The following is a 26,105-nucleotide window of genomic DNA, read 5'->3' on the forward strand; positions in this document are numbered from 1 at the left end:
CATACCTCAAATCCTTCCTCTCACCTCACCTTTTAGGGACAAGGCAGATGTCTGTAGTCACCCTGATGTAGGTCCAGCCGGGGAGAGAGGGAGGGACTAAGTCAAGGTTTCCGCACCATTGCCAATATTCACACTTTGGTTGCTAGTGATTGGGGTCAATTGTGGGAGTCTCTTACAGTCTCACAAGGAAACAGAAGCAGCTCAGGAATTCTGCGGGATTTGCATGGCGTTTCCCGCTTCGGCCGCTAGAGGCTGCTTGCACACATCTTGCGTACTCTGAGTAGAGCAGGCAAAGCACAGCACAGCTGAGCAGCCTCTCTCTGAGGCCAGCAGCAGTAGTCTCACCTCCACCACAGGGCATGAAGGTGAGTGTGAGTGTGTGAGTGTGTGTGTGTGTGGGGGGGGCGGTTGGCGGAAAGAGTCCAAGGGAATCCACCCTACCCCTGCAGGCTAGAGACTGGTAGCACCTGTTGGAAGCTGGCAGAGGATTGGAGCTGCAGGATGTTGCCGGAGAGGCATGGGGCAGGAGAGTGGGGGACTGGGAGAGACGGCCACGGAGGGGCAGGAAGGGTTGGTGGCACTGAAATGGAAGGGAAAGGAGTAAGTCAGGGAGCAGGTGAACAGGGGAAAGCGGACCTGAATGTGTGTGCACACACTTTGTATGCTCTGAAGGTTGAATTTTCAAGTTGAAAACATGTTGGGGGCAGTGGAGAGGCAGGGGGAGCTCAAAATCCAGACAGATGGCCCACACAGCACGATTTTGGGAGAGATTTTCAAAGGCACGACTGGCCCTTGAGAACCTCCCTGCCACTGAAAGTTAATAGGAACTAGGCACCTAATTGCTGTTCATGCCTTTGAAAATGTGCCTGAACTTCTTCCCCAACCCCTGTGATTTTTAGGCCAGTCTAAGGGTGAGAGGATTTGTGGTTTTTGAGTTCCTGCTAGCAATACTGTTCCTGTGTTTCTTAAGTAAATTAAATATGTCTGGTATGGAGGAGTGGGAAAGGGCTGCTGCTAGTGGACACTCTACTTTAGCCCATTGAGGGTGACCACACAGCAAGTGTGAAAAATCGGGACAGGGGGTGGGAGGTAATAGGAGCCTATATAAGAAAAAAAGACCCAAAAATCGGGACTGTCCCTATAAAATCGGGACATCTGTTCACCCTAAACCCATCCCACCTCCAACAGCCACAGGAAGGGAAATCAACCACCTTTAGCTTTGGAGTTGTCAACCAACCCATTGTCTTTGAGGCACGTGCTCCCATTCAGCATCTCTCTCTAGCAGACTGCTGTCCAGTCACAAAGGAACCTGCTTTCCACACTCCTCCCTCCCCAATCCAAGAACAAAGAGGTCCACATGAAACAGGACAGTCTGAGATGAGTTTGTGGCCCTGGGAAAAGAGGCAGGGGAAGGATGTGCGGCTACATATACATTATATGGACTCATTTGGGGAGTGCTTCCTTCCTCCTCAGAAGTGGTTTAGCCTCAGCAGCTGTGCAATCCAGGTGGATCTCTCACCTTTGGTGCATTCCATTCTGTTTGGCCCAGGAATGGGCCCAAAGTGACTTCCAGCCACCAAACAAGGGGAGAATATTACTCCTAAGGTTTTATGTCCTGTAAGACATCAAATGGTATTACAGAGCATAGTAATTGGCCTGAGCTGGAGCTCTCAAGAAGAGCTATTGAAAGGTACTTCGCAGTTCACTTTAGACATGGGGACGAGCAAAAAACCAAAACCAAAACAAAACGTTCTATGCAGGAGACTCTCACCTACATGTCTCAACCACCTCTGTGTGTCCAGGGTTCCTCATGGATCTTCAGATATCTAAAGGTTTAGGGGAAGAAGATCACACTTCCAGCTTGGTGTGGGAGGAATACAAATTACTCCCCCACCCCAGAATGATTCCTGGGGGCCTCTATGAGTCGAAGTTCACTAGTTCTTATGAGGGTTTTTCCAAACAGTGGTAGGACATGGTCCATGTGTCTTTTCTCAATTCATTTCTATGGAAAGGAGTTCTCTTTTGCTTCGTTATGCAAACAGTTCAACAGTGCTTTTGTTAGGTCCCCATGTTGTCAATGTGCTAGTAATCAGATGCATCTAAATGCACAGATGTGTCCAAAATGACCCCATTAAAGTCCATACAGAGTTAAATATGGAACACAAGTCATAACAAACAAGACACTCTTTGTACTAACTAAGCAACACTTTTGCTGAATGGCAGCATGCCAATGAGGGGACAAATCAACCTGAGCAGAAAACAAAGGCTGCAACTTTATTCAACAACAGCCAATGTAAGAGGGCAGGTAGGCAGCCCAAGACAAATGTCCCTCCTACTTCCTCCAAAGAGGCTTATAAGGATGTAGGCCTACATCAAATTGCCAGGGTCCTTGAGCCCAAATACAAGTCCAAACTACCCGGAATAGGTGTGTTCAGCCCCACGCAGAGTATTTTGCCTGGGTAATGAGACAACCACATGAAGTCAAGCTGAATCTAGCAAGCAGCATGCAGACTGGCCCCCAACCAAGAATGATCAGTATTTCATGTACCACGTGCTGGGTAATACAATGAGAGGCCTCCATGTTTCTAAAACTAGACTGTCTTTATTAAAAACTATAAACAGAGGTGCCGCAACTTCAGCTACAATTCCAGCCATGTGCACACAGACTGGCTTCCTGGTGCGTTCTCCAAACTCTTCCCTCCTGCAACCTGTGCACCTCCCTTCAACTTCCAAGCAGGTTACGACAATCAGACTCTATTCTGCCACTGTTACTCTTCCTTCAGCCCCATTCCAACTAAGCATGCAGTTTCTATACACTGGTTACCACTCACCCGTCTTTGGGTGAGCACTGCCCATCTGACCTAACATGGTAAACTGCAGCAAATAAACTGTCTGCAGATGGACACAAATCAAAAGGTACAGTCCTATGGGCAAGGCAATACAGGAAATAAAAAAGACACCAATACAAAATCAGAAGCCATAACACACACATGGATACCAAACCATGAAAAGCCAACACCCTATACATACACCCTACACATCCCCACAGGAAAATGATGCAATGGAACAGGCACGTGGAAACAGATTCAAGTCCCATTACATATCTAGCCCTGACTGAAATCCTAGCAGACCCCACTTCTGACCTGCCAATCACCTGGTCACATGTAGCCAACCTTGCACATAATCTTTCCTAATCCATGACAGACTACTGTGTCTCACTTTCCAGGCTACAGGGCTAGCCAACACATCATGAAACCCCCAGCCTGTTGGGCAGGCAGAAGGTGGTCCAATCAAATACCCTGTCCAATGGCCAGTTGTGACCCCCAACTTGCAGCCTGCTAGGCAGCCTGCCATGGTCCATCCTGTGCAGTCAATTAAGCAGGCAAAAAAAAAAATCTCACCCTGATCTGCACATCGAAGTGTCTTCCTGGCAAAGTGGTACTTGGTGATCAGGCTTCACCTGATTGCCTGGAGCCAGTTTTACAATATTTACGTTACAGCCATGTTTCACCCTGTATCACAGAGCAGCTGTGCTGCATTCGGTTTACTATAGTCTGTTTACTCTCTCTGTTCTAGTTACGATTTATTACTGATAACCTATAGAATAACTTATTTTTTTCAGTTGAGAATTTCTGGCTCAACTATCAAATAATACACAACCAGCATGTCAAAAGATATTTGTGCCTTGTCTCAGAGTCCAGTTAAAACATCTACGTTTGATAGAAGACAGACAGACAGACATGCTGGGGAGCAGGGTGGCTCAGGGGTTTCGTAATGGAATATATAGCCTCCGGGTCACTTGCTGGTTGGAATACAGCCCTTAATGGTATGGACTTGATTGCTTTTCAGTGATCTGCCTGAAATTATTTGGATGGGTCCCCGATCCTAAATTGTGATCCACACAGGCCCAGGAATCTGCCAATACAGATCACAAAGCAGGATCTTTGGGGTGTCTTGCGGATCCAGTTTATAGATAGCTGATGGTCACACCACAATAATTAGAAGTATAAATGGAGAGCACAAAGACCTCATGGACCTGGAGACTGAATTACTCTCTCACCCCTAGAAGCTCCAGAACAAGACTGACATATTGGCGTGGGGATACTTGCACTACTACTGGCTGTGAATAGAGGACTCCAGGGCTATCAGACAACTTTCACTAAATTCACGGAAAAATAAATATTTTAATCAAAAAAACCAACAGACTAATTAAACACAGCACACAGAGGAAGGCATCTGCATTATCAAGGATTAAATGCGATTTCTTGTTTTCTTAAATTTTCATGCTCCAGAAAGTGTTGGCACTGGTTAGCACTAGCCACAGCAAAGGTAGACCTTGCACATGCTTTCGTGCAGGGCTTTGTATATGCTTCCCCAATCCCACATCACACCTTTATCAAATGGTATCATACTTTGTTTTTTAGGCACGAGGGGACCCACAAGTGCATTAGGGACTAAGCCAAAAATCTCTTCACTCCATTTCATTCTGAGCTGAATTAAACCTCAATTCATGTACAGGAAAATGTAATTGTAACAACCACCATCAATGGCAAGTAGACTCAGGGACAAGTGTAGTACCTGAAACTACTTTTAACTGTCAAAGGCCTTAATTCTGCCTCAGGATCTGCTAGTACTGGAATCCAGCATACATATTGGCTTTAAATTGTAAGATCTATTGGACTTGAACTATGCCTTCCTCTGTGTTTGTAAGCTACCAAACACAGACTGGTTGCTATCACGTTGTATATTAAAAAATATATATATAGTAACAGTTTGTTTATTTTTTTAATTGGCCAGATTTCAAGTTGGTGGTGTTCCCTCTTAAGTGCTGCAATTTACATGAGATATATACTAGCAAACATCTTTGAAGCCAAAAGACCCACTTTGCCCTGATTTACATTCTTTTCACTTTGTTCCCAATTCAAAGTTTTCAGCTTTCAATTTAACTCAGGACCAGAGCCGGACACTGACTGGGTGTGGCATAAACGGACAGCCAGAGGTGTGTAGGCCAGAAGTGGTAAGAAAAATGTTTGAGGTTTTCAGTATAAACCAATATTTACCAGTACGGTAAGTCTGCTTTTCTTCAGCAGGTTTTTAGTGGCAAGTATTGGTTTTAAATGAAAACCAGAAGCCTTAATTATATATTAGAAAACTGGAATTATGTTATAGATTTATAAGACTTATTTTATTTCAGTGAGCAGTGATGCAAATGAAAGACCAAATCCTGCCTGGTTTATTCAAGTTTATTTAGGCCCTGTAAAACCAGTGCATCTTGCTTTCAGGAGTAAGGCAAGCAACATTTAATCCCAAAAGGATAATAATCTGCTGTAGGAGAGTTTCATTTGTTTCACTCAGAGTTTCATGAATCAGATCAGTGCCAACTATTCTGTTCTGTAATATTCACTATCATTTCCAATTTAAAAAAAAAAAAAAACAATCGTACAGTTCTAGTATGAATTTATTTAATTATGGTCTTTAGAATAGTCTGTTATCTCATGGTTCAGCTACCTCAAAGAAAGCTTAGTCATTTTAAAATTTCAGTTTCAACTGATTGTTAAGCTAGGTATTACCCTCATCCACCTTATACTTTGAGAGGAAGCAAATAACCACTTATCTTTTTTTGTAATTGTTCCACTTTTTCTTAAAGCTACAAGGTCTTTACCTCAATTTGGGGAGAAATTCTAATCAATGTAGATAACAAAACAAAACATATCTCTGCCATTAAGTCCAAAAGGGACCAGATCACAAGAAATAATTGACTTTTACTTTATATCCAAGGGTTAAGTTTACACATCATGTTCTTCAAGTATATATTATTTAGGAAGTTTCCCATTGGAGGCCCAGTCCTGCAGTACTTACTTGGGCAAAACTCCAAGTGACAACAGTGAGAGTTGTAGGAGTTCACTGGTTACAGGATAAGACCCTTGCAATATAATATACTAGCAGTCTTTAAAGCTCTTGGGACTCTTCTGGATGAAAGATCTATCTATACGCACATAAGGTGTTTATTATTTTAAACATGCTATGGGGTAAATCATAATGGATTCCAGAGATACTGCAACTTGGTAAACAGACCTATGTATTTGGATGGGGAAACTGACACAGAAAAATCAAATGATACTTTCTGAAAAAACAGCTACTACCTTGATAATAGTTTTCTGATCAACTAATAACAATATGAAACTAGCATGTAAACATGCATGTTAGATTAGAGGAACTGATTTAAAAACACAAAGGATTCAGCTTTTGCTAAAATGCCATTTGCTCAATGGCATAATGGTTGAGTCAGAATTCTAAGTTACAGGACAAGCAGCAGGCTTGAATCTTAAAGCTCAGGCTAACACAGAGGAGCATCTGCTCCAGTTAAAGCCCTCTTCTAGCTTTCAGCCATCTCATCAGCATAACTGATGAAACAATGATAGTGAGAAAGAAAATAACCAACTTTAAACTTGCAATAAAATACAGAATTAGTATGAAGTTAGATACAAATTAACAATAAACCCTAATTGTATTCTTTTACATATAAAACCAAACATCTGCCCATAGAATCTTAATATTTTTAAAAGCTACATGCTTTTCAGTGTTAGTTTAACCAAACACTAACTATAATTTTTTCCTCTGAAAATCTTGAAGAGGCTCCCATGTCCATGCACTGACAATCAATAGCAGAAAACACTGTAAAACCAGATTCAGACTTACTCTCCCTCCACCCAAAAAAAGAGCTATCTGAACTATAGTAACACGAAAACAAAGTCTACCATTATGATTTATATTATAATCCTCAGAGCTCCAAAGATATTTGTACTGATGGACAAATGAGAAAAATAATGTGAATGTGTCTTCTCCTAAGTCAAGTGAATTTTCTAATCATGTTTTAAGTCTATTTAACAACCACTGATTCTCTGTCTAATGTACCTGCAATTCCTATATACTCAGCACCTATTTTCCATATGGATTTCCACAGACTTAACCCCAGCCCTGTCTGTTAAAATGACAGCTCTTTTTAAGAAACTCATTTTGTACGTTAGACTGCCACACCAAAGAATGTCTGTGTTTTCCAAATTGGAAATGTCCAACAGGACTTTTCATAACAATGATAAGGATGTTTATATGGCTAACAGAAGAAAAGATTTCCAACTTCTTAAACAATTTGGTCACTTTTTACTGTTGGCCTTAAGTATGAGGTGCAAAAAAGGGACTAATAATGACTGAATGAACTAATGATTTGTTTTGTGTTTTTCTGGATCAGAACCTTTGGCAAAATGCTATAAGCTTGTTAAGTATCTGCTTTCCAGGACACTAAATCAGAATTGTAATATTCCAAATAATTAACCAAGCCATGGTCAAATGGAATGTCTAAAACTAATGTTGCTGTTAACTCTAAACTCTCGTGTTGTCTAAAACACATCAACTCACGCACAAATATTTCTTATGCAATTGCTGCAACATATTTTATAAATAAAAGATGTCTAACTCATGAAGCAAATCACAGGACTAGACAGTTGTGCTATTTCTTCAGTTTTCAGCAGTAATCAGCACTTGCAATATCATCTTTGAAAAAGCTGTTGATTTCAACTGTTTGTTCTTTTCTATTACTTTCTAAACAACCCACAAAAAGACAATGATGGTTATTTTCAGCAAAGCAATTGTGTCTTCCAATGCACACATGCAACTCCCACTGAAGACAACACAGAAGGCAGAATTTGGCCCCATGATTAAGTAATAGTGTTTTTCAACTTGATACTTTAATTCAGAACCCAAATTATGCAAAGGGGGGAAAAAACGGTTGAAAGTCAGAGTACAAATAGTAATTATCTGTCTGAAAAGTAATTCTCTAACCCTTTGAGTGCTTTTATTATTTACAATTATCTTTGCAATCTTTGCTTGCAGTCTTGCCATCAACAGCAGTTTTGCCCAAGTAAGAAGTGCCAGAATGTGCACTGCCCAGCTCTCTCTCTGGTGACAAGACACCTGGAAGTAAAACAAGAGGGTCTGACCATGCAAACCCAGGTTGTTGAGACTATTTGGATGAGTAAACACTGATCACTTGACTATGCTTTTTTGCAAGATGATGCCCAGAAAGGATAAAGTAACTTGAGACACCTCCTCACTCAAGGAACTATAAAATTACCACATTGCACACTTACATATAGATATACGTCATGATCATTATATGCATAATTTGGCAAAAGAATGAATTCCATGTATCTAACCCTCTGAGAATAAAACTGTAAAGTTTCCTTATTAGGCAAATAATGAAATAAGGAAAAAATATAAGGCCCAATCTTGCACTTCTCATTCAAGCAGAACTCCCACTGATTTCAAGAGAAATATTGGCAAGATTAAAGACTGCGAATTCAGCTCATTTGTGGTGCCTGCTAATATCGATATAGCTAGGCTTGTATCAGAACATTCATATAAACTCTATTTTCAACCGTTGAGAATTTTGCCCTGGTGATGGGGCAGGAATCCACATTACACACCCATACAGGGATGAGGTATTATTTTGAGGTTTCCCATTTAACAAAACAATTAAGTTTTGAAATGTGTTGTTTCAGCATTTTTAAAGATATTTTGTTTTACAGGTTGAAATCTTTAATATTGAAAATAAACTACTAAGACTGCACCATGACATTTCACCATGATTTTATTACACTTAGGAGTACTTAGGGCATATGCCAATGTAGCTACTAATACTAGATATTAATAGCTCCAGACGAATGGCATTGTGAGAATGGTACATATTTTATACATCAGACCACAATGGTACCAAATGAGCAATGATACATATTACAAAATGGTCTAGATAGGAATGACAGCCCATAATTGATCTGAAAGGGCAGGAGTTATGGGCATTCTTTTTTAGGCAAACAATGGGAGTCCTGTGTGAACAAGGAATGATGGACTGGCCCTAATTATTCTTTAAAATGGGAGTGGAGGTTTTTCTATTTTCTTTTCTAGAAGTTAAATTAACAAACAACAAAACATTAAAATATAATAATCTTTAATATGAGTTAAAATTAACAGTTATCAAAAAAGCAAAGACTGGATTGTACAATCCTGGTTCATCCAAATCTCCCACTAAAGTTCCTGGAAGTTTTGGGCACACAGGGAATGCAGAATCAGGCCAAAAACTTGTCCTTACCAGTCCTGTTGTGCTCTGTGTGTAATGTATTGCACATGGTATGTCTAAGACCAGCTAAGGACAGAGCAGCAGGGATCTCGGCCACAGCCTTAGCTTGGGCTTTCCTTGCTTTTGTCAGCACGATCACACCCTTTTACTGTATTTAATAGGCGAGGGTAGGATATTGCAGATCAATAGGAACCACTACCCCACACTCCGGAGCTTGATTTGGGGGGAGTATAATCCACCCCAAACCCTCCCTAAACATAAGAGAACAGAGACAGCCAGATCTTGCCTCCTTTCAACTTCAGCGGCGCCAAGGAAAGTACCATCCTAACTGCACTAGGTCACCAGGCTGGGTAATAACAGGGGCTTTTCTTCTACTGTAACAATCGAACGTGTCCCAAACTCTCGGACGTCTGACCTCCCTTTCGCTGAAACCCACTGGGGGAACTAGGCGCTGCGAAAACACTAACAAGTCCCAAGGATGGCGCCACTTCACAGCAATTCCCCGTCTAGCTTTAAGGTGCATCAGGTTCTGTTATGTACCAACACCCCGTAGTCCCCCCCAATCCAATTACCCTTTGAGCGCATCGTGCCCTCCTCCGCCTCCTCCTTGTCCTCTCCTCTTGGCTCTGCTGGCTCTGGTTTCCTTCACGCTATCAGCCTCCAAATTCCCTTCAGCACCTTCGCTCGTATAGGAAGATAAAAGCACTGTAAATCCCAGGGCGAACTTCAGCAGCCTACCCAGCCGCATCGCGCCGCCTCCCTTCTCCGGCTCGCCGGGGCTCAGGGCGCTGCAAGTGGCTTCTCCTTCCTCCCCAGCCGCCTAAGTCCGCAGGTCCCAGCCGACCGACTCCCGATCAGCTGCAAGAGGAGAACGGAGGGGAGGGGAGGAGAGGGGTTTTCAGTGACACGGAGCGAGACCTCGGCCATTCCCCACACCACCTCCAGCCCCATCTGCCCAGCGCGCCATGCGCAGCTCCTCCGCTCGCCCTACCCCAGCGCCCGGCCACTGCGCAGCCTGTCCCTTCCCCAGCCGCCCAGGCTGCAGCCCGGCGGAGCCCCGTCCCGTGTCCGTCCCCCCCGCCCCGCCTGGCTTCTCCGACTGCCGGCTGCGGACGGCGCGAAGCGGCTGCAGGGGCTGGCCAGCGGGCTCCCCATCGCTCCCGTACCTTCCCTCCGACAGCATCAGCAAGGGCTGCGCAGCCCGCCCAGCGCACCGAGCGGCGGCTGCAGCTGCTGAGGCTGCTCTGGGGCTGGGACTGCCTCCAAAGCATGAGCCTGGCCAGGCTTTGCAAAGCAGCACCACAACAACCGGGAGGCTAAGGCGGCAGGGGAGAGGTGTCAGGCTGGGGGCAGCCCGGGCGAGCCAGGCACGGGGCGGGCGCTGACACCCGTGCCCAGCCGCAACGCAACCCGAAAAAAACCACCCCGCTGCCTTCACCCACGGGAGCCGCCGCCGCTGCTGCGGAGGCTGCCGCCGCTGTTCCCGCCGTGGCCGCTGCACCCACCGCTGCTCCGGCGGCCCCCTCCTTCCCTTCTCCCTCTCCCCTCCTCTTCAAGTACCGTCCGCGCAGCTGTGTCTCGCGAGAGGCAGGACAGCCGGCCTCCCCTCCCCACCCCGGCTCCTGAGACCGGCCGCGGGGCTCCCGGGCCGGGGCGGCGGCGGGCGCCGCGCCCCCGGGCTCCTCGGGGTCCCGGGGCGCGCTCTGGTGCCAGGCTCGGGAGCCTGGACGGCGGCTGAACCTCTCCCGTGAGGGCGGGCGGCACCTGCGCCAAGAACGCCTGCGGGCAGCCAGCGAGCCGCAGGGAAGGTGGGGGTGCCCCGTGGGCCGAGGCCAGCAGCAGATCCTGGTCCCACCCTCCCTCCGCGCTGGAAAGCGAGGACCAAAAGGCAGAAGGACCCAGATGCTCTTCCCCCTGCATTGAGGGTGGAGAGGGATACCTGCCCTGCAGGGCTAGGTGCCTTCGGTGGCCCCAGGCCCTGCAGAAAGCATCAGGTTCTTACAGTACCTAACTGGGCCTGAATATAACTGCATGAGGAGGAGAGGATTTGCCTATTTAGCCAAGCCCCAGCCTGGCGTTAGTGTGCCATCTGGGCACAGGGCCTAGTCCCAGGAGGGTACGAGGACTCAGAAGTGTCCAGCTCACTTCCTTGCTAGGTTGGATCAGTTTAAAGTTAGGCCAATCAGCAAAGCAATTTATAAAACGGGGGATAGGGACAGTGATGCAGCTGCACCCAGAGGTGAAAGTAAACCGGTACACCCTAGTACGGTGTATCGGTAAGAGCTGGTGCACCATACCGGGACCGGCTTTCCCAGATGGCAATTTAAAGCCCTGAGTTAGCGGTGGCAGGGCTGCGGTGGGGACTTAAAGGGCCTCGCAGCTCCAGCCGCTGCTAGCGCCCCAGCCCTTTAAATCTCCACCTGAGCCCTGCTGCTGAAGCCCTGGGGTAGCAGCGGGGGCGAGGCTCCGGGGGGCATTTAAAGGGCCTGGCAGCTCCAGCCCCCACTACCACCCCAGCTCTTTAAATCCCCGCCACTGCTACCCCAGGGCTCAGACAGCAGGGCTCAGGCAGGGATTTAAAGGGTTCGGGCAGCCTTTACCACAGCGGAGCCCCAGGCCCTTTAAAGCTCTGCCGGAGCCCCGGGGTAGCGGTGGCAGCCAGGAGCCCCCAGGGCTCCTCAGTGATTTAAAGGGCCCAGGGCTCCGCTTCAGTAGCAGCAGCTGGAACTGGGAGCCCTTTAAATTGCCCCTGAGCCCCGGGGTTCCCAGCTGCCTCTGCAGCTGGTAGCTCGGGGGTGATTTAAGGGGCCCCGGGCTCCCAGCTGCCACTACCGCAGCTGGAGCCCTGGCCCTTTAAATGAAGATTTAAAGGGCCCAGGGATTTAAGGCCCTGCTTCTTCCAGTTAAGGCCACGCCTCTTCTGATTGAGGCCACACCCCCTGCTCAGGACTCCGGTGTACTGGTAAGTCCTCTAACTTACTTTCACCCCTGGCTGCACCCCAAGGCTTGAAGTAGTAATAACAAACACCAAAGACATACAGCAGCACCCCCACGAAAAAATAATTCCAGCACCATGGGGTGGGAGAGAAAAAAAAAAAAAGACTGAAAGAGGTGGATTCCTCAGCCTCTGTCTGAAATCATGTATTCTGGAGGTGCAGCAGTTTAAGTCTGATTGAGTGGCTTAGAAGCATAATGGTATTTATATTTCCCTTATAAGGGAAACAGCACAGATGTTGACTTTACCTTGGAGGTTGCTGAATAATGAATAAAGCGCTTGCTCTTGAATTGCTTCAATCTGCCTGGACATTCTATAACAGATTTTAAAGTAGTCATACTTGAACAAAAATATTTCAAAAACAGAATTTAAAGAAAAACTACAGAACTAAAATTCATTAGAAAAATTTAACACTATTAATGTGGGCTTGAATAGAGACTGGGAGTGTTGGGCTCACTACAAAAGCAACTTTCCCTCTCCTGGTATTGATACCTCCTCATCAATTATTGGGAGTGGACTACATCCCTCCGCTTGAATTGGCCCTGTCACCACTGATTCTCCACGTGTAAGGTAACTCCCTTCTCTTCATGTGTCAGTAGATTAATGCCTGCATCTGTAATTTTCACTCCATGTATCTAAAGAAGTGGGGTTTTTTACCCACAAAAGCTTATGCTCAAATAAATCTGTTAGTCTTTAAGGTGCCAGCGGACTCCTTGTCGTTTCTGATATTGACTAGAGTCACTGGAAGATAGAGAAGTCCAAGTGCAGAAATAGAAGGCAAACCAGGAGACCAAAACTGCGGCAGATAGTAAGATTTTAAAAAATTAATAAATAGAACAGTGAAGCCAACAACTAGAAGCTTTTCCTTTGTGGAAAGTCAATATCACATTCTTCCAGACTTAGAAGTGGCACAATCTTGGCCTAATAGAATTATTCTTTTTGGCCCACAAACAACAAATTAAGTCTCTGCTGATTTTCGAGCAATCTTTCTTGTAAAACGGAGAAGCATGGTGACTGTGTGATTAATTATTAGTGCTTTGCATTTCTGGTCGCCTGCTTTACAATATGTACTTGGTCAGCCCTTGGTGTCAGGTTTGGTGCAGAACTAGAATTACTGCTCTTAGGAGCTTACACACTAAAAGATAGGTACAAAGAAGTTAGAATGCAGTGGGAAATCCAGAGAAAGAGATCAGATCATTATAAAACATAAATGAAGTTATGCTATGATGATGTGTGGCACACAGAACCATACAACTAACTGATAAATCAAACTGCCTATAGAAAATCACTAAAATGAGAGAGAAGATCTGCACACATTCTGCTGCATTCTAAGAGGAGTTAGACTCCTCTAGGAACTCAACTCCACTCAAGTAGCTGCTTATTTTAGGACTCACCATGTATGTTTATAATATTATGCACAGCTCCGACTGATGTTCTAAAAATGGAATTATACCTTTTTGATAGGAAGTTTGGATGCTAACAGCTTGCAGCCCATAGGCCTGATCTAAAGCCAACAGCAGGGAACAGAAAGACTTCCATTGACTTCAGTGAACTTTAGATCAGGGCCTAAAAGAGTAACAGAAGTCAGTCTCCCCTTTAATTTTAATAGCTCTGGCTGCATAGCACTTTTGTAGCCGTGTCTGTGGTTGATAAGGTTTATAGTGTCCATTCATGCTCCTGTAGTTACTTTTATTACTTCAGTTTTCATAAAACACCTTGCAAAATAAACCTAATCTCACTCCCCCTCCCTAACCCATTTATTTATGCTTTTTTGGATCCATTTAATTGTCCATAATCAAACAGGTCAGTACTGTAATTAAGCTATCCTTTATATCAAAACTTCTGTACTTACAAAACACAACTGAAAGCACACAAGCATCTTAGGGCTTGTCTGCACTTCCTGGGGGATCGACAAGTGGCGATCGATGCATCAGCGGTTGCTTTAGCAGGTCTAGTGAAGACCTGCTAAATCGACCGTAGACTGCTCTCCCATCAACTCCTGTACTCCACCGGATCAAGAAGAGTAGGGTGAGTCAATGGGAGAGCATCTCCCATCGACATCACGTAGCATGGACCCCATGGTAAGTACCTCTAAGCTATGTCTATTTGAGTTACTCTATTCATGTAACTCAAATTGCGTAGCTTAGATCGAATTTCCCCTGTAGCGTAGACAAGGCCTGAGTGTGAAGACAATAAATATGAATGTATTCATCTCCTTGCCAAAATAAGTATTTTGGCAGACACATTACATTTTCAAACCTGAAAATATTCCAGGTTGTCAGTTTCAACCAGCTATTCAACTGTGAATGGTCCTACATTACAAAACGGGTCTTCTAAAGTCTTTGCTCTCAGTTGTGTTTTGTAAGTACAGAAGTTTTGATATATAGGATAGCTTAATTACAGTACTGACCTGTTTGATTATGGACAATGTACAACCTTACAGCAAGTAGCTAACCACCCTCACGTATGCCACCCTGCCTAAAGTATGCATTAGGTAAATGCAAGCTACATCTGTGCCATGAGTACATAATTAGAATAATGCAAAGCTTTGTATGGTTACATATTGCATATTTTACATACTGTGCTTACAACTCTAATCTTTTTAGGTGACAGATCTGAGGAACTGTCCACGATTGAGGTATCATTAGAGGAGGTTTTGGAACAAACTGATAAATTAAACAGCAATAAGACACCAGAACCAGATGGTATTCATCCAAGAGTTCTGAAGGAACTCAAATGTGAAATTGCAGAACTACTAACTGTAGTCCGTAACCTATCATTTAAATCAGCTTCTGTACCAGATGACTGGAGGATAGCTAATATGATGCCAATTTTTAAAAAGGGCTCCAGAGATGATCCTGGCAATTACAGGCTTGTAAGCCTGACTTCAGTACCAGGCAAACTGGTTGAAACTGTAATAAAGAACAATATTGTCAGACATGTAGATGAGCATAATTTGTCGAGGAAGAGTCAACATGGTTTTGTAAAGAGAAATCATGCCTCACCAATCTACTAGAATTCTTTGAGGGAGTCAACAAGCATGTGGACAAGGGGGATCCAGTGGATATAGTGTACTTAGATTTTCAGAAAGCCTTTGACAAGGTTCCTCACCAAAGACTCTTACGCAAAGTAAGCTGCAACGGGATAAGAGGAAAGGTGCTCTCATGGATTGGTAACTGGTTAAAAGATAGGAAACAAAACATAGGTATAAATGGTCAGTTTTCAGAATGGAGAGACGTAAATAGTGGTGTCCTCCAGGGATCTGTTCTGGGACCAGTCCTATTCAACATATTCATAAATGATCTGGAAAAAGGGGTAAACAGTGAGGTAGCAAAATTTGCAGATGATACAAAATTACTAAAGATAGTTAAGACCCAGGCAGACTGCGAAGAGCTACAAAAGGATCTCTCAAAACTGGGTTACTGGGCAACAAAATGGCAGATGAAATTTAATGTTGATAAATGCAAAGTAATGCACATTGGAAAGCATAATCCCAACGATACATATAAAATGATGGGGTCTAAAATTAGCCGTTACCACTCAAGAAAGATCTTGGAGTCATTGTGGATAGTTCTCTGAAAACATCCACTCAATGTGCAGCAGCAGTCAAAAAAAGCAAACAGAATGCTGGGAATAATTAAGAAAGGGAAAGATAAAGGACAGAAAATACAATGTTGCCTCCATATAAATCCATGGTACGCCCACATCTTGAATACTGTGTGCAGATGTGGTCGCCCCATCTCAAAAAAGATGTATTGGAATTGGAAAAGGTTCAGAAAAGGGCAACAAAAATTATTAGGGGTATGGAACAGCTTCCGTGTGAGGAGAGATTGACAAGACTGGGACTTTTCAGCTTGGAAAAGAGACAGCTATGGGGAGATATGATTGAGGTCTATAAAATCATGACTGGTGTAGAGAAAGTAGATAAGGAAGTGTTGTTTACTACTTCTCATAACACAAGAACTAGGGGTCACCAAATGAAATTAATAGGCAGCAGGTTTAAAACAAATAAAAGGAAGTATTTCTTCACATAACACACAGACAACCTGTGGAACTCCTTGCCAGAGGATGTTGTGAAGGCCAAGACCATACAAGGTTAAAAAAGAACTAGATAAATTCATGGAGGATAGGTCCATCAATGGCTATTAGCCAGGATGGGCAGGAATGGCGTCCCTAGCCTCTGTTTGCCAGAAGCTGGGAATGAGCAACAGGGGATGGATCACTTGATGATTACCTGTTCTGTTCATTCCCTTTGGGGCACCTGGCACTGGCCACTATCAGAAGACAGGATACTGGGCTAGATGGACCTTTGGTCTGAGCCAGTAGAACATATGTTCTTATGTAGTAAAAAAAACTTGATGGACATCACTTAAAACGACTATAAGGAGCTGAAATCTCTTTTTACAGCAGTTCTTTAAATTTTATTCAACATACACTTTATCCTTTTAAATAAAGTATGTGGGACCATTTTGCTTTAAGCCATCCAAACAAATACAGTATCTTTTGCTTACTCAATAGAAACAGCATTCTACTAATTTTATTTTGGCAGAATTTTATTAAGGAGATCAATTAACTTTATATTTGTACCCCACTCGTTTCATTTTGACCATTTCAGCGTAACTAATCGGTTAACACTAACTGGACCGACAAGCACACAGAGGAGACCATATTCGAAAAGGTAAACATTTTTCATAGATTCATAGAACCATAGATGCCAAGGCCAGAGGAACAATTTTGATCATCTCGTCTGGCCTCCTTACAACTCCCCAGAAATAATTCCTGGCGCATATCTTTTGGACAAACATCCAATCTTTAACATTTGTTAGTGATGGAGAATCTACCACAATGCTTCGCAAACTGTTGTAATGGTTACTTTCACCATTAAAAATTTAGGCATTATTTCCAGACTGAATATGTCTAGCTTCAATTTCTAGTCATTGGACTGTGTTCTATCTTTCTCTGCTAGAAAGAAGAGTCAATTATTAAATATTTGTTCCCCTCGTAAATAGTTGTAGACTGTAATCAAAACATGCCTTAACCTTCTCTTGGATAAGCTAATAGAGCTCAATTATTTTTGTGGCTCTTCCCTGAATCCTTTCAAATTTATTAACACCCTTTTGACTTGTCGGCACTGGAACTAGGAACAGTATTCCAGTGGAAGTCACACCAGTGCCAAAAAGATTATCCACCACAACCCCTAAATCTTTTTCAGAGTCACTGCCTGCTTCCCTGGATAGAGTCCCCCATCCTGTAAGTATGGCCGACATTCTTTGTTCCTAAATGTTTATGTAACCCTTCTGCCCGTCAGAGTTGGCAGCAACAAGGGCCGGGTTCAGTATCTAGGGGTTCCATTCCAACAACACAGTGCAAAACCAGCTCGAGCCCCCACTCAGTGACCTGGGACAAATATATACCACCCCCGCTGGGCATCTCCAAGAGGCAATACTTCCCCTCTCGCAAGCACAGAGTCTGAATGTAGCAAAAGCCTTTTAATAACAGAGAGAAACAATGTGGCATTATGTTGGGAAAACACCACCAACAGGATTCATAACACAACCCATGAGCAAAAACTCACCCCAAGCAACCTGGGCCTTTGGTTCTTGAGTCCAGCAACCCAAAAGTCACCCAAAGTCCCAAAAGTCCAACAACCCAAAAGTCTCTGTCCCTGGTCAGTGCAGCCCCAGAGTTCAAAAGTTTATCTGCAGAGTTTTACCTCCCAACCTGGGTGGAAATGGGGGGGCTAAGGGGCACCTTACGTGGTCCGAAGCCAATTGCCCCACCTCTCCATAGGGCTCTGCTCTGCTCCACCAGCCATCCCACGAGTAACTCTGCTCTGGCAGCTGCTCCCTTCCACCAACCATCCTGTGAGCTGCTCCAGCCATCTTGCAAACTGCTCCGCTCCACCAGCCGTCTCACGAGCTGCTCCACAATATAGCTTCGGGCCCCCCCACTACCTAACGCAATGCTCAGTGATTTCAGTTCTTCATAATTTTAGCTCTTTAGTGATTTCAGCTTGTAGTAGGGGAGCCTCAGGGCTGGTGCACCACTGGCCCAAAGTGATTTCAGCTTAGCAGCCTGTAACTAGACTCTTATTGGTATCAAAACTAGCTCTGATATTCCACAGTAGAGAGAGGAGATGGTGCAATTGGCATGTAGGACCCTCACCAGGTGGCCCATACCACCAGACATTAATACTTGTCCCCAGCCTCTCTCCATTCACTGGGTTTTGGAACCCATGACCATTGCCTAGCGAGTGCTGCTTAGTTGATGATGAGTCCCTCCATCATAAAAAAGGCCAAGTACAGTTCCACTGTCCTTGATTCACATAATCAGGATAATAACAGTTTATTCCTGCCCCAATAACAGAGAAACTTGGGCTCCTACAGCAGCCAAAGTGACCATCTAGGCGGGGTGGGTGTACCTATGCAAATGAGATACAAATGAGGGATCTAATTTGGATATGGATAGAGCCCTTTTTAATGTTTTTAATAAAGTAAATACTAATGGAAACTGTGTGATCATGGGAGACTTTAACTTCCCAGATATAGACTGGAGGATGAGTGCTAGTAATAATAATAGGGCTCAGATTTTCCTAGATGTGATAGCTGATGGATTCCTTCAACAAGTAGTTGCTGAACCGACTAGAGGGGATGCCATTTTAGATCTGGTCTTGGCGAGTAATGAGGATCTCATAGAGGAAATGGTTGTAGGGGATAATCTTGGCTCAAGTGATCATGAGCTAATTCAGTTCAAACTGAATGGAAGGATTAACAAAAATAAATCTGCAACTAGGGTTTTTGATTTCAAAAGGGCTGACTTTCAAAAATTAAGGAAATTAGTTAGGGAAGTGGATTGGACTGAAGAATTTATGGGTTTAAAGGTAGAGGAGGCCTGGGATTATTTTAAATTAAAGCTGCAGAAGCTATCGGAAGCCTGCATCCCAAGAAAGGGGAAAAAATTCATAGGCAGGAGTTGTAGACCAAGCTGGATGAGCAAGCATCTTAGAGAGGTAATTAAGAAAAAGCAGAAAGCATATAGGGAGTGGAAGAAGGGAGGGATCAGTAAGGAAAGCTACCTTATTGAGGTCAGAATATGTAGGGATAAAGTGAGACAGGCTAAAAGTCAAGTAGAGTTGGACCTTGCAAAGGGAATTAAAACCAATAGTAAAAGGTTCTATAGTCATATAAATAGGAAAAAAACAAAGAAAGAAGAAGTGGGACCGCTAAAAACTGAGGATGGAGTGGAGGTCAAGGATAATCTAGGCATGGCCCAATATCTAAACAAATACTTTGCCTCAGTCTTTAATAAGACTAAAGAGGATCTTAGGGATAATGGTAGTATGATAAATGGGAATGAGGATATGGAGGTAGACATCACCATATCTGAGGTAGAAGCGAAACTCAAACAGCTTAATGGGGCTAAATCGGGGGGCCCAGATAATCTTCATCCAAGAATATTAAAAGAATTGGCACAAGAAATTGCAATCCCATTAGCAAGAATTTTTAATGAATCTGTAAATTCAGGGGTTGTACCGTATGATTGGAGAATTGCTAACATAGTTCCTATTTTTAAGAAAGGGAAAAAAAGTGATCCAAGTAATTATAGGCCTGTTAGTTTGACATCTGTAGTATGCAAGGTCTTGGAAAAAATTTTGAAGGAGAAGGTAGTTAAGGACATTGAAGTCAATGGTAAATGGGACAAAATACAACATGGTTTTACAAAAGGTAGATCGTGCCAAACCAACCTGATTTCCTTCTTTGAGAGAGTAACAGATTTTTTAGATAAAGGAAATGCAGTGGATCTAATTTATTTAGATTTTAGTAAGGCGTTTGATACTGTGCCACATGGGGAATTATTAGTTAAATTGGATAAGATGGGCATCAATAGGAAAATTGAAAGGTGGATAGGGAATTGGTTAAAGGGGAGACTACAACGGGTCCTACTGAAAGGTGAACTGTCAAGTTGGAGGGAGGTTACCAGTGGAGTTCCTCAAGGATCAGTTTTGGGACCAATCTTATTTAATCTTTTTATTACTGACCTGGGCACAAAAAGTGGGAGTGTGCTAATAAAGTTTGCAGATGATACAAAGCTGGGAGGTATTGCTAATTTAGAGAAGGACAGGGATACCCTACAGGAGGATCTGGATGACCTTGTAAACTGGAGTAATAGGAATAGGATGAAATTTAATAGTGAGAAGTGTAAGGTCATGCATTTAGGGATTAATAACAAGAATTTTAGTTATAAGCTAGGGACGCATCAACTAGAAGTAACGGAGGAGGAAAAGGACCTTGGAGTATTGGTTGATCATAGGTTGACTATGAGCTGCCAATGTGATATGGCTGTGAAAAAAGCTAATGTCGTCTTGGGATGCATCAGGAGAGGTATTTCCAGTAGGGATAAGGAGGTTTTAGTACCGTTATATAAGGCACTGGTGAGACCTCACCTGGAATACTGTGTGCAGTTCTGGTCTCCCATGTTTAAGAAGGATGAATTCAAACTGGAACAGGTACAGAGAAGGGCTACTAGGATGATCCGAGGAATGGAAAACTTGTCTTATGAAAGGAGACTCAGGGAGCTTGGCTTGTTTAGCCTAACTAAAAGAAGGTTGAGGGGAGATATGATTGCTCTCTATAAATATATCAGAGGGATAAATACCAGAGAGGGAGAGGAATTATTTAAACTCAATACCAATGTGGACACAAGAACAAATGGATATAAACTGGCCACTAGGAAATTTAGATTAGAAATTAGACGAAGGTTTCTAACCATCAGAGGAGTGAAGTTTTGGAATAGCCTTCCGAGGGAAGTAGTGGGGGCAAAAGATCTATCTTGCTTTAAGATTAAACTCGATAAGTTTATGGAGGAGATGGTATGATGGGATAACATGGTTTTGGTAATTAAATATTCATGGTAAATAGGCCCAATGGCCTGTGATGGGTTTTTAGATGGGGTAAGATCCAAGTTACCCGGGAAAGAATTTTCTGTAGTATCTGGCTGATGAATCTTGCCCATATGCTCAGGGTTTAGCTGATCGCCATATTTGGGGTCGGGAAGGAATTTTCCTCCAGGGCAGATTGGAAGGCCCTGGAGGTTTTTCGCCTTCCTCTGTAGCATGGGGCACGGGTCACTTGCTGGAGGATTCTCTGCTCCTTGAGGTCTTCAAACTACAATTTGAGGACTCCAATAGCACAGATATAGGTGTGAGGTCTTTTTTAGGAGTGGTGGGTGAAATTCTGTGGCCTGCATTGTGCAGGAGGTCAGACTAGATGATGATAATGGTCCCTTCTGACCTAAATATCTATGAATCTATGAGATCAGCCCCTGAAGTTCTTTTCCACAACCCACCATGACTCGCCACCAGATGTCAGGGTAGAGCTCATCTTGACTCTGCTTACATTTATATTTACATTTAACCATATTAAAACATGCATTGGTTGCTTGCACCCAGTTTACCAAGTGATCCAATTGCTCTGAATCAGTCACTTGGTCCTTGTCATTATTTACCACCAACTACCCCCCAGTTTGTGTTATCTGCAAACTTTATCAGTGATGATTTTATGTTTTCTTCCAGGTCATTTTGATGTTTAATAAATCCCTTACACCTTGCAATTCAGATCTCCTAACCTGGACTCCCAAGAGGGTACGAACAAAAAAAACACAGGAGAATGCACAGGCAAGGTAGGCTGGATTTACAGGAAGGGTGTGAAGTCCCAATGAACAGGTAAAATACAGGTATACATTGAAATATTATGAATGGCAGGCTGGGCAATGGGATACAGATCTGATTCTGGCCCAGGGTGGTAGTGACCCAAAACTTACCACAACCATTCAGTGGCCTGTGTGAAAAAAGTTGTTTATGTACAATAAGGATCAAGTCACTAATTTGTACCTTGTTGGCACTTTCAGAAGAGAGTGTGTCCTTCCAGGGAATGTTTAGCATGGAGGCTGAAAAACGTTTACACATCTAGAAAAGCTAGTTTGGTTTTAGGCACACTCATGAGGCAGTGGGGAGAAAGCTTGCATTGATGCCACTCAGACTGAATTCTGGAGATAAAAAGGAAAGTAATTTCTTGAGAGCTGTTCATTCAGATTCCCACCCACCCAACACTATCTCTCTGAAACAGACATACACACATATATATACACACACACACGTATGCATGCATGCATGTATGTATGTATGTATGTATCTGCTAAAGTGAAGAGAAGGCGCTGTGCAAGGGATTTTGCACTCCTTTTGTAATGACAAACTTATTTTAAAAAGGAAAGTTTAGATGGGGTGGTGGTGGTGGTGCAGTAGCTGAGTTCTTGCTGCTACAGAAGAATACAGATCAAATGTGTGTAATAGGGCAGTCATCTTTGGTTCCATTACTTTGGTCTTGCTCTGTGTGAGCGAAATCTACACATTTACTAAAGTGACTCCGAAAGCAGAGTGCTTTTAAACTATATTGTTGCCAAAACTGCTGTTAGAAAATGAGGTTTATAATGAAAAAGTCAACAAGTCAAATGTCAATAAGTAAACAAAAAGGTAACAAGTCATGAAAAGTATTACTTTAGCCCTGGTCTACATTACGAGGTTAGGTCAAATTTATCCGCATTAGGTCAATTTTATAAGCAATGTATCTACACAACCAACCCCATTCCGTCGACCTGAAGGGCTCTTAAAATTGACTGCTGTACTCCTCCCCGGTGAGGGGAGTAGCACTAAAATAGACGGTGCTGGGTCGAATTCGGGGTAGTGCAGATGCAATTTGATGATTTTGGCTTCCAGGAGCTATCCCAGAGTGCTCCAATGTGACCGCTCTGGATAGCGCTTTCAGCTCCGATGCACTAGCCAGGTACATAGGAAAAGCCCCGGGAAATTTTGAATTTCATTTCCTGTTTGATCAGCATGGCGAACTCAGCAGCACAGGTGACCATGCAGTCCCAGAATCGCAAACGAGCTCCATGCTGGAGCTAACGGGAGACACTGGATCTGATTGTTGTATGGGGAGAAGAATCTGTGCAGGCCAAACTCCAATCAAAATCCGTTCTCCCCGGCAGCCAGGACCTTTCTATCACCCTGGAGCCAATATCCTCCCAAGGCAGGTTCCCGGACCCTGAAGCTGGAGAAGGCACCTCTGGTGAGTGCACATTTGTAACTACAGTACAGGGTTTAAAAGCAATTGGGTTTAATGTTTTATTTGCCCTGAAGAATTGGGATGCATTCGTGGCCAGTACAGCTACTGGAAAAGTCTGTTAACGTATCTGGGGAGGAGTGGGAATCCTCCAGGAACATCTCCATGAAGCTCTCCTGGAGGTACTCTGAAAGCCTCTGCAGAAGGTTTCTGGGGAGGGCTGCCTTATTTCATCCTCCACAGTAGGACACTTTACCACGCCAAGCAGTAGCAAGTAGTCTGGAATTGTTGCAGCACAAAAGCATGGCAGCGAATGGTCCTGGGTTTTGGTCGCATTCAAGCAACATTCAGTCTTTATCTTTCTGTGTTAGCCTCAGGAGAGGCTCAGGAGAGCCTCAGGAGAGGGTGGAGGGTGAGAAAACCTGGATTTGTGCTGGAAATGGCCCACCTGTTGATCACTTTAGATAAGCTATTACCAGCAGGACAGTGGGGTGGGAGGAGGTATTGTTTCATGATTTCTGTGTGTATATAAAGTCTGCTGCAGTTTCCACGGTAAACATCTGATGAAGTGAGCTGTAGCTCACGAAAGCTCATGCTCAAATAAATTGGTTAGTCTCTAAGGTGCCACAAGTACTCCTTTTCTTTTTGCGAATACAGACTAACACGGCTGTTCCTCTGAAACCTCAGGAGAGTGATATCATTCACGGTCACCTGGTTGAAATAGGGGAATTTTTGTAAGGGAACAGTAAAAGGACCCCATTCATGCTGGGCTGTTTGCGCTTGGCTAAAAGAGATCATCCCAGAGAACAGCCATGTGGTAGGGTGGAGGGAGGGGTGTGCTGCATATCCACCTGAAAACCGCAGCCCCTCCTTTTAAATGGCAAACCCAACCAGCATTGTTTACTATGGGAAAGGAGGGCGCTGCAGTTTGAAACCCTTCCCATATGTTATGAAGGTGGAAGAAGCGAACCCCGCATACCCTTTGGCTTACCATGGTTGCCTTACCAAATTCTGATGCCCAGCTGTGTGTGATGTGTCACCATGCTGGCAGGTGCTCAATATAAAAGGCAAAATGCGACCTTGTGCGGTCTGCTGGGAATTGCTTGATTCACTGTGAAAGAGTCTCCCCTTTTGTTCTCAGGAGTGTATCATCTTAAATTTTACTCTCCCTTTTTATTCCCCCTCAGGTACAAAATGTTTCTATGCTCCCCCATCATCTTCATCCCTGAGGTTATTGCAGATTAGAAGGCAAAAAAAAAAAAAAAAAACGCACTTGCGATGACATGTTTTCTGAGCTCATGCAGTCCTCCTGCACTGATAGGGCACAGCTGAATGCATGGAGGCATTCAGTGTCAGAGGCCAGGAAAGTATTAGGTGAGCGCAATGAGAAGAGGCAGGAGGCGATGCTGAGGCTAATAGGGAAGCAAACGGACATGATCAGGCATCTGATGGAGCTGCAGGAAAGGGAACAAGAGCACAGACCACCGCTGCATCCACTGTATAACTGCCTGCCCTCCTCCCCAACTTCCATGTCCTCCTCACCCAAATGCCCGAGAATGTGGGCAAGGGGGAGGCTCTGGGCACCCAGCCACTCCACTCCAGACAATGGCCCAAGCAACAGAAGGCTGTCATACAAACAGCTTTGATTTGTAGTGTGGCTACAATAAGCAAGGTGGCTTTGTCCTTCCCTCCTCCCCCACCCCACCTGGGCTATCTTGTCAGTTCTCACTTTTTTTTTTAATTAATAAAGAAAGAATGCATGGTTCATTCAGGGTGGTTGGCTTACAGGGAATTAAAATTCAACGAAGGGGGCGGGTTTGCATCAAGGAGAAACATACAACTGTTACACCGTAGCCTGGCCTGTCATGAGACTGTTTTTCAAAGCCTTTCTGATGCGCAGCACACCTAGCTGTGCTCTTCTAATCGCCCTGGTGTCTGGCTGTTCAAAATCGGCCGCCAGGCAATTTGCCTTAACCTCCCACCCCTTACTCTGACAGATATTGTGGAGCACACAGCAAGCAGTGGGAATATTAATAACAGTGGGAATATTGGTTGCGCTGAGGTCTAACCTAGTCAGCAAAGAGTGCCCGCAAGCTTTTAAACATCCAAAGGCACATTCTACCACCATTCTGCACTTACTTGCTCAGCCTATAGTTGAACTGCTCTTTACTACTGTCCAGGCTGCCTGTGTACAGCTTCATGAGCCATGGGAGCAAGGGGTAGGCTGGGTCCCCAAGGATAACTATTGGCATTTCAACATCCCCAATGGTAATATTCTGGTCTGGTAAGTAAGTCCCTTCTTGCAGCTGTTCAAACAGCCCGGAGTTCCTAAAGATGCGAGCATCATGCACCTTTCCCAGCCATCCCACGTTGATGTCGGTGAAATGTCCCTTGTAATCCACCAGTGCTTGCAGCACCATTGAGAAGTACCCCTTGTGGTTTATGTACTGGTTGGCAAGGTGGTCCGGTCCCAAGATAGGGATATGCATTCCGTCTATCGCCCCACCACAGTTAGGGATCCCCATTGCAGCAAAGCCATCCAGTATGACCTGCACATTTCCCAGAGTCACTACCCTTGTTAGCAGAAGGTCAGTGATTGCATTCGCTACTTGGATCACAGCAGCTCCCACTGTAGATTTGCCCACTCCAAATTGATTCCCGACTGACTGGGAGCAGTCAGGCGTTGCAAGCTTCCACAGGGCTACCGCCACTCGCTTCTTAACTGTCAGGGCATTCTCATCTTGGTATTCCTGTGCTTCAGGATGGGGGAAAGCAACTCACAAAGTTCCAGGAAAGTGGCCTTATGCATGCGAAAGTTTCGCAGCCACTGGGAATCATTCCATACCTGCAACACTATATG

At 44.2% G+C, this 26,105-nt stretch overlaps 1 protein-coding gene and 1 long non-coding RNA gene across 11 annotated transcripts in view; one reads left to right on the forward strand and one right to left on the reverse strand.

The window, feature by feature from the left end:
- FBN1 (fibrillin 1) overlaps positions 1 to 10,737 on the reverse strand; it is a 220,249-nt gene extending 209,512 nt beyond the window's left edge. For 5 of the 6 annotated variants that reach the window (XM_073303905.1, XM_073303898.1, XM_073303902.1 and 2 more), the window contains exons 1-2: positions 10,576 to 10,666; positions 9,706 to 9,991 (exon numbers count right to left, since the gene is read on the reverse strand). In XM_073303905.1, the coding sequence (XP_073160006.1) occupies positions 9,706 to 9,881 (176 nt within the window). In that variant the 5' untranslated portion in view covers positions 9,882 to 9,991; positions 10,576 to 10,666. Of the gene's footprint in view, positions 1 to 9,705; positions 9,992 to 10,575; positions 10,667 to 10,693 lie in introns of those variants that run through there. The other variant, XM_073303899.1, reaches the window with a different exon arrangement.
- Positions 10,639 to 25,004, forward strand: LOC140894952 (uncharacterized). 5 transcript variants are annotated; one of them, XR_012154008.1, is made up of 6 exons: positions 10,639 to 12,698; positions 16,744 to 16,806; positions 17,341 to 17,378; positions 21,700 to 21,806; positions 23,172 to 23,251; positions 24,433 to 25,004. It is a non-coding gene; the product is annotated as an uncharacterized lncRNA (long non-coding RNA). The 5 variants fall into 5 exon arrangements; XR_012154005.1 differs by having other exon boundaries at positions 10,640 to 12,698; positions 21,700 to 21,849; positions 23,019 to 23,251; XR_012154007.1 differs by having other exon boundaries at positions 10,644 to 12,698; positions 21,700 to 21,768; positions 23,019 to 23,251.
- The last annotated feature ends 1,101 nt before the right edge of the window (positions 25,005 to 26,105 follow it).

Source organism: Lepidochelys kempii, chromosome 10 (assembly GCF_965140265.1).
Source record: "Lepidochelys kempii isolate rLepKem1 chromosome 10, rLepKem1.hap2, whole genome shotgun sequence".
Classification (NCBI taxonomy): Eukaryota; Metazoa; Chordata; order Testudines; family Cheloniidae; genus Lepidochelys; species Lepidochelys kempii.